Source organism: Octopus sinensis, linkage group LG11, assembly GCF_006345805.1.
Source record: "Octopus sinensis linkage group LG11, ASM634580v1, whole genome shotgun sequence".
Classification (NCBI taxonomy): domain Eukaryota; kingdom Metazoa; phylum Mollusca; class Cephalopoda; order Octopoda; family Octopodidae; genus Octopus; species Octopus sinensis.
Window position 1 is genome coordinate 37,318,939 of NC_043007.1, and position 12,598 is coordinate 37,331,536.

Below are 12,598 nucleotides of genomic sequence, written 5' to 3' on the forward strand. Positions count from 1 at the left end.
TCACATGTATATTTAGTATGTAAAACACTCTTCTGAGATTCTTTCTCCTTTTACACGCACACAGAACAAGTAATTGTTTATTTGGTCATAATCAAGATAAACTGATTGCCAGTTATGTTTCAAAAATATTCATGATAATATCATTTGGTATCTTAATAAATATTGAACTTTGAAAGTTTTCTAAAGAAACACAGCACAAAGGGATTGGAAGTAAACTCTAGATTGTGTACTCTAGTTTCGTTCTGTTTTGTTTTTCAATGTTACATTCTTCTGTAGAGATTTCAAATTTTGCATGCTTTTCATACTAACTTTTGCCATTTGTACATAACTGTCTGGAAGCAAGTGACAAACAAAGCAGAGGAAGTATTTAAAGATAAAAAAAAAGTAAATTACATTAATTATAAAAAGTAATAATGCATCTTACATTGTTTGTCTCACAATCTCTGATACAGTTGTCTTTCTCCTTCTCTTTCTTTTCCTTTGCCTCTTCACTCTGTTTCTGTCTTTACTTCTCTCTTTGCCTTGTTGCTTTCCTCCTTCGCTCTCTTTGCTTCTGTCTCTTTTCCCCCTTTCTCTCTCTGTGTTTATCCCTTTCCTCCTCCTCTCTTCTTCCCCTCTTTTATCCTCCTGGCTATCTCAAAATACTTTACTTTTCTTCCTATAGCAAACCTCATAGCAAATATTTCTTTAAAAAAATGTAAGAAACACTCAAACTGGTTATGAACTTCAGTTCTTAAAATATTCAATAAGCTAAGAGACTTGCCTCTTCTTGGATTGCATACTAGGACAACATTTTAAGGTAAACTACTGCAAATTATTGCTGATTGGTGGTGGATAGATGAACTGTGACACACAAAATTGAATATCTTGCCCAGGACACAATTAAATACAGATATATCTGAACCGGAGTTCCTTAAAGTAAGAAGTTCAGTATCTATGCAAGACGGTTTAAATGTTTCACCATTAACAAAATATTTCAGGGATTGAAATCAATTCTTGATCCATTGTCACTCTACAAGTGCCAGTCATTTCTACCATCACCATTTACTATCATAGTTATTCTTGCACAGACTTTTGTTGTCTACTCATTATATTATTACTAAATTCTTTCTGCATGTAATTTTGTTTCTCTTTATCTCTGTTACTAGAAAATTGTTACCATTACTATTCATTACCAATTATTGTCTGTGGCAAGATGATTCCATTACACATAGTGAAAGAAGTGTCAGTACCTTATAGTCAAAGATATGGACAGTATTTACAAGATGTCAATTAGGCCAATGCATTTTGATGAGCTGAAAAGGAAGCTCAGTCTGTTCAGTATAACTTGTGTTGTTTTTGTAGAGCCCATGGGTCACATCCGGTTACCATCTAGTTTTTTTTTTTTTTTTTTTGGTTTATATAGGACATTACCTAATGTAGTACCCATTTTTTTTAATGTAGTAAGGTGTGGTTTCAATGATGTTTAGCTAAATTCAAGCTGGTTGATAAATAATTAGAAACTTTCTCATTGGCTCATTTTTTAAAAACATAACTTTAGGATAACAGCAAAATTCAAGACTGTTTCAGTGTGTTAATTTTAATGTACAGAACTTGTGATGGTTTTAGTTATTTAGAGGTACACTGAGCCATTACAAATGTCTTGACCAACACTGTACACCAGACAATGATGAACAAGTATGTGGAACATAAAAGGTTTTTTGTAAAATTATTACAGCAGGTTTAAATTTGAGGTGGTCTCAAACAGGTTGGTCTGTAAAAAGCCAGTGAGAAACTTCTGGAGAACTTAGATTCACATTGTTGTTTGATTCATACTTATATCTAGTTTATCTCATGTCACTACTGCACTTGAGAAATGCATGAATAGCACTTTCTCTTTCCATACAAATCTTATGCCTATGATTGATATTTATGAACAGTGAGTTCTATATGCAACCTTTAGGTTCTTTAGGGTATGGCTGAAGACTTTGTCCTTGAGTAATGTATTTAGCGTAATTACTGTGTAACATGATTTTTGTCCTTCGGTAGCAATGTTATTTCCTATTTACTTACACTTAGAAAGTAAAAAAAAATTGCAAATATTTCCTTCAAACTTTGCTTTTCTTATATTTATTCAAACCTCAAAGAATCCCTCTCAACACATGGCTGTGATGCTCACCCACTATTCCTGCTTGCAATCAGAGATGCACATATTATCAGCCACTAAGGGTGATGCTCAAGTGGTTACAGTCAAGTGACTGGCATGCAGATCTATGGTATTCAGTAGAATATTTGCTATAAACAATATTTCTGCTTCAGCAACTCAATGCTGAATCTGTCTGAAATGTAATGGAAAATAGGTGAGTTTCAAAACATTGATGTTCAGGTCATAAAAGCAAAGCTTGAAGGAAATAGTAGTCATTTCCTTTGATTTCTAGATAGAAGCAAATAGGAAATAACACTTGCTGACCAAAGAAAAAAACTAAAAATTAAAATTTTGTTGTTACACACTGTGTAGTGCAGATTCTTCCTACAGCACAAAAACTCTTAGATAAACTTCTCTCATCTCAAGAAACTGCCATGATCCAACGGCTGGTCCATCTGCTAGTGAACAGACATCTTGGGTAGTCTTTGTTCTCACTTATAATAATAGGCAGGGTAAAGTGGAACTTGGCATTACATAACTTCTGTGGTATTATTTTCAGTGGGAGTGGGTGGCTGGGCTACTGTGGTGGTGGTGGGGATGCATACTGTGATTTCTTTAGCTGTGATTCCACAGTTTGTCTTGACCATCATTGACTACAAAACAATGCACAAGGAATAAAAGTAACCGTTAGTACAAATGCATATGGTAGAAAATCATGAACTAAACTAATGTCCTATGGTTCATATCTTATTACCTGTATCACATTTTGTCCACAGTAATACCTAAAACTCTGAGTTCAGTTTCAGTTAATCATAAAATGTAGGTGCAACATGAATGTACCTCTACTTTGGTAGGTTTGAGAGTTTAAGTCCTGTGTAATCGGGTCACTGTAGCTCTTTTGTATTCCTTTTGTTGTATTTCTAATGAGATGCATTGTCTGTCTATTTGCAATTAACCTTTTTGTTACCCTGTATGTGTTGTCATCTATAGCCTTTGTTTCAGTTTATTTGAAGGTAATGAAGAATTTAATAACATAAATTGGTGTTCGGAAGATAAATTGTGAAATGTTGATGGAAGGTTTTTAATTTAGATAACTGTAAAATGGAATTTGCATCATAGAAACTGGAGTGGTTTCAGATGGATTAGTAAAGGAAGGGTTAAGTTTGAGCATATTAAAAAATTTGATAGGTAGGATTTATGAGAACTTTTTTCTATGATTACTTCTTATAGTAATCATAGAAAATTATATAATTATTTATAATTATTTCTAAAATAAGTTGAGGGCCACAAATTTTGGTGGGAGACAAGAAAATTGATCCCAATGCTTAAGACACTATCGAATGTGTAGGGATCTAAGACAAAACTGAACTCACCAGGATTCAAATTGAGAATGTAAACGATACATAACTTCAGGTACAGCCATGTGATTTAAGAAGTTGGGATCTAGGTTCAATTCAACTGCACGGTTCTTTGGACATTTTCTACTTCAGTGTCAGGTTGACCACTACCATGTGAGAAGCTGGTAGATGAAAACTGCAGGGGCCCAACGCACACCCACACATGTCTTTTTTGTTTACCAGTATTGTGTGAAAAGCATGAATTAGAGACTTGATAAATACAGATTAACTTGATGCTCCAGCATGGTCACTGTTCAGTGACAAAAATGCAGCAAGGAATATAATCCAACATTCTGTCTTTCAACATAATGAGTCACAACGTGGATGCTTGATCTTTTAGAAATGGCAGCCAAATTATATTCTCTAGCCTTTAAAAAGAACACATTGGATAATGTTTACCTGGAAATACTATTGGGTAGATTAGCTATGGTTGGACTATCTTTGATCATAGGTCTGTTCAGTCAGAGCTGGCTTAGGTTTGAAACATCAAAACTATTTCTAATTATTCTTCATCATCCTTTTGTGTCTACTTTCCATGCTGAAGCATGAGTTAGATGGTTCAACAGGTCAGTGGACTACACTGTACTCACTATCTCAGTTCTGACATGGTTTCTATAGTTGAGTGTCCTTCCTAATACTTAGAACTATTCAAATAGTACTGGGTGCCTTTTTCATAGCAACAGCACTAATGAGGTCACCTAATTAGAAAATGATAATTGGCCAAAAGCATTGAGCTTCCGCTATAGATAGTTCAGTGACACTCTCAGTATATTACTGGTACTTAGTTGAGTTTGGAAAGATGGAAGGCAGTGTCGACCCTATCAGATTTTATACCCAGATGTAAAAAATTAGAAGAAAATGCCCCAGAACATTTTTAGTCAATGTTCTGTCAATTTACCATTCTTTATTATAAAATTCATTTTGACCAAGACTAAGTTTCATCAGACAGCTTATTCAACTTGGTTGATTTCAAAATTTGCTGTATAATATTTATATAGGTTAATTTTAATTTTGTACATTGGTACATTAGACCACAGATTTGTGAAAGAGAAAGAATAATCATTCAGTAGATACCATATCGTGGCAGTTATTGGTTTTCACAGTCCCACTCCTTCCCATACAATCTCTGAAAAACAAAAGGAAAGTTAACATTGCTAGGTTCTGAACCAGGAGAAAAGATATGAAACAATGCGCTGTTAGGAATTTAGTCTAAACTCATTTCTATGCATGTACTGCTTGCCCTTCATATTAACATCATAATACAGCATGTCTTACTATTCATTGGCACCACTGGCGCTAGCAGTTTATAATTCCTTTCACCAACTGCATTCAATTTACATGTTGATTTTTGTTTATTTTGAGTTTCGTTTTTAATGTTGATCTGTTTTAATGACGCTCTAGTCTTTTACAGTTAATACAAGTATGATGTGCTGTTCATACTCCTCACTAGCACTTTTATAAATGATTGTCCATGTTGTCACTTGAATCGATTATGGAGTATCTCTGTGGTTTTTTGATTGCTAGAAACAACAGCCAAATCTTCAATTCACACTCGGCTTGAAAAATGCTACATTTTTTTAATAAAAAAAAAAATGAATGTTCATAGCTATGTTTTTGATCAGAATCCTACTGGATCAGGACTACCCTGGGGCTAACCAACAACAAAAAGAAAGGCTTTAGGAAAGTAATTTCATCAACAATTTCTCCTGGTGTGATAAAAGTAGTTTAGTATGAAGCCAAACTGTCAACCCAACTTGCCAAAAATCCATCTAGCTACCTATTTAGTAAGCCTTCTACTATTTGTAACCATTCAATTTATATTATAAAGACAGGCTTTTCTCTTTAGGGCTAGAAAACGCATTATTCCCTGACAGCTACTAGCACTCTAAGAATCTTTACTAGACTGCATCCAAAGAAAGGCTACTTAACTGATTGGCATAGTGTCTTACACTTCTGGCTCAAGAAAAGTGCTGCCTCTTCTGCTTGGAGCTGGCTGATTTTTGTATGACTACCACTCGGGTACTCTAAACTGGGTTATCTTTCTTCCTTGTGTGTCCATTCCTCAGGGCCTGGCACTAACAGCTATGGCCAATCCTTCCTCTCTTGTGGATATCACCCATCTGGAACTCCCATCCTGGACACTTGTTTCTCTTTCAGTTGTTAACTTACAATTATTTAAGAGGGATGTTAAATTAGGTTGAAGTCATCAGGCCCATAGAGCCTTTGAAAGTCATAGGCACTACATCCTTCCTAATCCATTCCAGCATGGAAAACAGCTGATGATAGATACATGTATGTATGTGTGTGTGTGTGTGTGTGTGTATATTATATATATATATATATATATCACAAATGGAGGTGCAATGGCCCAGTGGTTAGGGCAGCGGACTCGCAGTCGTAGGATCGCGGTTTCGATTCCCAGACCGGGCGTTGTGAGTGTTTATTGAGCGAAAACACCTAAAGCTCCACGAGGCTCCGGCAGGGATGGTGGTGATCCCTGCTGTACTCTTTCACCACAACTTTCTCTCATTCTTACTTCCTGTTTCTGTTGTACCTGTATTTCAAAGGGCCGGCCTTGTCACTCTCTGTGTCACGCTGAATATCCCCGAGAACTACGTTAAGGGTACACGTGTCTGTGGAGTGCTCAGCCACGTACACGTTAATTTCACAAGCAGGCTGTTCCGTTGATCGGATCAACCAGAACCCTCGTCGTCGTAACCGACGGAGTGCTTCCCCTCCTCTATATCACTAACTTGGTTGTGGTAATGATGATGATAATTTGGTTAACTCTTCATTGTAAACCACCTGAAACTACATCCGATTCTGTGACATAAAAATTGCATGTTTAGTATTCATATTTTGATTAAAACCCTCCATCATAGCTTCTTCTAAGAAACTTTCTATGTTCCTAACATAATGTCCTTTGTTTTTGTTTATTATTATTATTGTTGTTGTTGTTGTTTAAAGACTTCTCAGTGTAATTTGTGGGTGATTTGGCTGCTTTTCTTCTAACAGCTCGCAGTAAAGCTATTGTGGCTGCTGTTAAAGTTGAAGATTAAGAACTGTCCTTAATCTTATTTGACTGTGTTCTAAAACATAAAAGATCTTTTATTACTAAACATCCCTTGTCAATAATGATAATAATAAATAATAATAGTACTAATAATGAGCTTAACGTTAACTCTCCACACACACACACATACACACACTCTGCTGCACATTGACACTGAAGCTGTGTGTGTGTGTGTGTGTGTGTGCGTGGTTTATTGTATTCATAGCCTCAGTCGTAATAATAATAATACTTTTATTTTTATCCATGTAGTTACTTAAGCAGCTTGGCTTTTGTAATTTTTTTGACAATATTTTAGTAATCCTCTATCCCTTGTAGTTTCAGGGCATTTTGTGTATGTTTGTGAACATGTGTGTCTGTCTGTACCAGAGAGAGAGAGTGAGAGAGAGAAAACAGTCAGAGGTAAACTTAAGCAGACTCTTGTAGTCACCAAAAGTCTGTTGCCTGTCGATGGGTTAGGATGTTGTTGGAGTTCTGCTCCTGTATTGAGAGGCCTCCTGTTAGGCTTGAGCATCAGGTCCGGTTGGTCAGCTTCCACCATGAAAGGTAGGTTAAACTGTGCTGCTGTTGTTATGTTGTCAAGTACATACTTCTGCTGACTACAAGTTGTTACTCTGTTAATAGTACACCTACTGTTATTTTCAGAACAGTAGCTGAATTTTTCTTTCTATGCATTGCTTGTGTATTGTTTCAGCGTGAGTGTATATTTAGTGTTCTGTGTATTTGTGTATATAAGACATTTAGCCACAAGGACTTACGAGAATTTCTTACTGTCATATATATACACGTGTTAAGCAAAGAATATTGGTCTAGTTGACACTTGGTTCCGTTGTTTTTTTTTTCTGTTTGTTGATTTTATGTGCATTGCATGCAAATTGATGCCTGGTTAATTGTGGGGGCATTGCAACAAGCATAGAGGCTGTTTACATGAGCCCAGGTGAAGCTAACAACAGGTGCAGATCTTAGTGGTAGTAGTAACTATTTTGGCTGTAGGGAAGGATAGGAAATTTGTTTTTTTCTGTTATGTAGACAATAAAAGATGTAATATTCAATGTGTTTTTCTGTACTTATGGACATATATATATATATATATATATATATATATACACACATACATGCTTGTGTATGTATGTATATTTATGTATAACCGATATATACAACTGATGCTTTTATATAATCAAGATGGTTCAGGGGCTGTTGTGTTAATTATGGTAATATGAAAAGAATCATAGCAGCTGTGTTTCACAGCTGAGTGCATCTGACAGCTTGGCTCAACTCTAAAATAGGAAAGGGAGAGAGAATGAGTGAACTAGGCACCCACCTGTGTTCTATTTCTTTGTGCTAAAAAGTAGAGAGAAATTGAATTTGAACCTTGGAAACTTTGGACCACTACTAACTAGTCCAAGATTTTAACCATTCATTCAATATTGTTTCTTGAAGACATTAGGTCTTGTTCCATACTATTAATAGTTGTTAATGTGTAGGCCCCATTAAGCTTTGAATGAGTACCGATGACCAAAGGTATTCCCCATTATGACCACCCCCATTTCTTTCCAGGCACTATGATTACATTATCAGCTGTTTTTTTTTTATATTTTAAGATGATATGGTATACTATGAAGCAGATTTGAGCTGCCATTTCTAGCAGACTGAGTGGCTGTATAGGGACTTCCCCACCATCTTTTTTTTTTTACGAAGTCTGTGTAAAGCCAACCCTAGAGAAATAAGATAAAAGCTCCCTACTGCATACACACATACCTCACTCTTTTTATTCCTTATGATTTCAAGTGTTAATGTTTAATTGAGAGTGAGTCCAGTTTTTATCGATAATGGGATACAATCAAATCTCATGTATTACTGGTATTTACTTGAGACAAAGGTAAAAATGACTGAAGCAAGGTTTGAACTATTAAAAAGTAGAAGGAAGAAGAAAAATAAAAAAATTACTGTTTCTTGTATACCCTAGGAGTTTGACTTTTCTTCACTAACTTAATAATTCTTTCAAATTTTGGTTGGTCAGCAATTTTAGTGGGTGGTGGCAGTTGATTATATTGACCTCAGTATTTCATTGGTACTTTATTTTGTTGACCCTGAAATGGTTGACCTCAGCAGTAAGCTAAGAATGTAAAGAGGTGGGGAAAAATGCTGGTAAGCATTTTGTCTGATGCACTGTAAAAGGGGTAGACACAGAAAGACATGGAACAAAGTGGTGAGAAATGATCTTCGAATGTTGAGCCTCGCGGAGGAGATGACAAGGGACCTTGATCTGTGGCAGTTTGCTGTATTGGAGAAGATCAGTCTCCCTTTCTCAGCTGGAGGGTCTTTGTCTTACATGCTACTTGGTGACCCTGCTGTTGCCACATAAAAAAAAGCACCTGTGCTGGTGCCACAAAAAAAGTATTCTGTAAAGTGGTTGGCATAAGGAAGAGCATATAACCATAGGAACCACGCCAGAACAGACAAATGGAGCCTGATGTATTTCTCTGGCTTGCCAGCTTCTTTAAAACTGTCCAACCCATGCCAGTTTGGAAAATGAAAATTGAGTGATGATGATGCACTAATAATCCTGTCAGCTTGGTTAATAATAATAGTCAAACATCTGTTTTTCCATGTTAGCTTGGCTTTAATAGGAAGATATTTGTTGCTATGGTTCAGTGCAGATCATAAACTTTCACACACATTTCTTGCAGCCTCTGTCTATTCAAGATATTGGTCACCTCATGGCCATGGTAACAGATAACCACTTAGTGCCAGACAGTGGGACTGAACCTGTGGTTGGAAAGTGAACCCTACACCTACAATGTTATACATGTAATTTATGCACATACATGGGCACATTATGGCCAAACAATTAAAACCATGCTAAAACATACAGTGGAGCTTGTTGCAGTCCTCCGGCTTGCTAGCTCCTGTCAAACTGACGCCAGTATGGGAGACAGACATTAAATGATGGTGATGGTCAATTAAGAAGTTACCCTGTAACCATGAAGCCCCAGACATGATCTTACTGCACAGCAATGTGGTTAACAATAATTTCTTTTGTTTGTCACAGAGACATCAGATAAGATGAGCATTACAAATTGTAAATTTTTGTATAGTGGGGTTTACGTAAAATCAGGTGTTTAATATGAGTGGGGGAAGAATTAAGATGGAAAGTATACAGTGTACAAAATATGTGAATAAATGGATGATGCAGTTCTCCAACCAGATCCATTCAAGGAACTCCACAGATCCAAAATCATCTTTGAATACCAAAGGCATGAGCATTCACCCAACTGTTGTTCTCTAATTCAAAGATGCACGTTCAGAGTAGTTCCATTCACCCTATTTTTGCCATAGTCACCTACTTCTTGATAATTTCACTGGAAGAGAGCACCTCTCTCTATCCTCACTTGAAAATGTTGAATAATTATAATTTCAAGTTTTGGCACAAGACCAGCAATTTCAAGGTGCTCAATTTATCAACCATGAAAGGTGAAGCCGACCTTGGGGGAATTTGAACTCAGAATGTAAGGACAGGCAAAATTCCACAAAGCATTTGCCTGATGTGCTGATGATTCATTAATCCTTTCTACTATAGGCATAAAGCCTGAAATTTTTGGGGTAGTGGCTTGTTGATTACACTGACCCCAGTGCTCAACTAATGCTTATTTCATTGACCCTGAAAGGACGACGGGCAAATTCAACCTTGGTAGCATTTGAACTGAGAGTATAAAGACAAGGTAAAATGCTGTTTAGCATTTTGCCAGGCATGCTAACAATTCTGTCAACTCTAATCTCCTAATATAATAACGAGCATAGTGTTTATATATATTTGTCTGTGTGTGTATGTATATATATATATATTTGTTCAGAATCACACTGGATATGGAGGAGGAGAGAAAATAGTAATTCAGTGAAGGAGAAGTAGTGAGAGTAATAGTCCTGACCGAGAGTGAGTGAGAAAAAGTAATAGCAATGAGAGAAAGGAAGGGGTGAAAATCAGCTTTTCAATTTTGTGAGTATATGTGTGAGTACAAGGGAAGTATGTGAATGTTTGTATGTGATTATTATGCACCTTATTTTTATATAAAATACTGCAATTAGCTGTCATTATTGATGGCTCGTGGTCAGCTAATAATGATAATAATAGCAATATAAATGATATATTTGATACAAGGATGTTGAATGAAAGGCACATTACGAAGACAGGTTACAAAGTGTGTGGAAGTCTATGTGAAACTGGGTGAAAAGGGAGAGGTGAAAGGAAAAGTATACTTACTACCTAGTTTGTTCCTTCTCCAGCCCTGCCTGGCTCATAAGGGCTGGTTTCCCAGTTTCTTGGCGTATAGGTTCCCCACCTTATGGGACGCCGGTCCATCGCAGGTGAGCTGCAAGATGCAGGAGAAAAGAGTGAGAGAAAGTTGTGGCGAAAGAGTCAGCAGAAGTTCACCATTACCTTCTGCCGGAGCCGTGTGGAGCTTAGGTGTTTTCGCTCATAAACACACACATCGCCCAGTCTGAGATTCGAGCCGGCGATCCCTCGATCGCATGTCCGCTGCTCTAAACACTAGGCCATGTGCCTTCACTACCTAATAAGTGTATGTGTGTGTATGTATATCCATGGGTACTTAAATTGACATTATCAGAATGAAAGGTGTAGTTGAGGACCCAACAGGATTTGAAGTGAGGAATTTGAGATGTACAACACTGCAAGCTGTTTTGCTTGATGCTCTACCGATTTTTATTATACACTGCTGACTTAATACTTATTATTCTGATGATTACTTAAAATAATACATGGTGACAAGATTTACATGGGAGGGGTATAGTTGATTTAATCTAATGTAGTCAATGATTGATACTTGTTTGTTGTAGTTTGAGCTTTTCTTGTCTTTTATGTGGTGTCTCTGAAAAATTTGTTATATTTTTGTTGTCCTTGTGACTAAATAAGATTATTATTAAAAAGTTTGCTTGTCAACCACATGGCTTCAAGTTCAGTCCTCTTGCATGGCACCTTGGGCAAGTGTCTTCTTTTGTGCCCTGGGCTGACGAGATCCTTGTGAGTGAATGTAGTAAACTGAAACTGAAAGTAGCTTGTTGTGTGTGTGGATGTTTGTGTCTCCTTGTCTTGACATTGTGTGATAATTTTAAATGCATATCACTGTTGTACAAGCAGTGTCATTCGTTTCCAATATTCTGTGAAAAAATGTCTGGCTATATGGAAATATTTCCTTCTTTGGAAACGGGTATGGGTTGACAACATGAAATGCACTGACCATAGAAAATCTGCCCCAATAATAAATTTAAAAAAACAAAAAACCCATCTCACAAGGAAAATGGTGACAATGGTGGATATTTTAAAATCAGCAGAACAACATTCTGAGTTGGAATCCTGTCCTTGCCAACTTTGGGGTCGATAAAATAAAGACCAATGAAATAATAGAAATTGATGTGGCTCTTCCTTCTCTTCACATTTCAGACTGTCAGTGTAAAATTATGAAGTGTGCAATTAGTATCATATAAAAGTTGATGCTGTTTAGCCCCACCTCAACCTTCATCCAGGTGACTGACCTAGGCTCAGAGGTATTTCAGCTATGACCTCCTCCACCATTTTTATTTTTCTGTATTTAGGACTGTTACGCAATGCCTCTTTTTTTTTTCTTTTTTAAATATGGTATAATTTGAGGGTGGTTTGGTTGTTACTTTTAGCCAGTTGAATGACTATACTGAGTCTCTGTCATTAGCTCATATTACATAGCTGCTATATCTTGGTACCGTATCTGTCTAGCAACTTGAGTTTTAGCGATAGTTCATCAATAATCTTACTCTTTTTACTCTTTTACTTGTTTCAGTCATTTGACTGCGGTCATGCTGGAGCACCACCTTTAAATCTTGTATGTAATAATATATAGACATATACTGTATATGTATATAATACCCGTTTATTCAGTATCATCAGTGTGTCTGTCCATACAGTAGCTGTTGTCAGAAAAAAGTGTTCACAGCTATTTACGGGTTCTGTTC

General features: G+C 36.5%; 1 protein-coding gene across 3 annotated transcripts in view; it reads left to right on the forward strand.

Moving 5' to 3' along the window:
* The window catches only part of LOC115217315 (protein pellino), a 129,766-nt gene that overhangs the window by 48,675 nt on the left and 68,493 nt on the right, over positions 1 to 12,598 (forward strand). Inside the window, exon 1 of one of the 3 annotated variants that reach the window (XM_036507350.1) lies at positions 7,026 to 7,138. The exons of the other annotated variants lie outside the window; for them this stretch is intronic. Coding sequence (XP_036363243.1) covers positions 7,053 to 7,138 — 86 coding nt within the window. The 5' untranslated portion in view covers positions 7,026 to 7,052. Of the gene's footprint in view, positions 1 to 7,025; positions 7,139 to 12,598 lie in introns of those variants that run through there. 3 annotated transcript variants of the gene reach the window in all.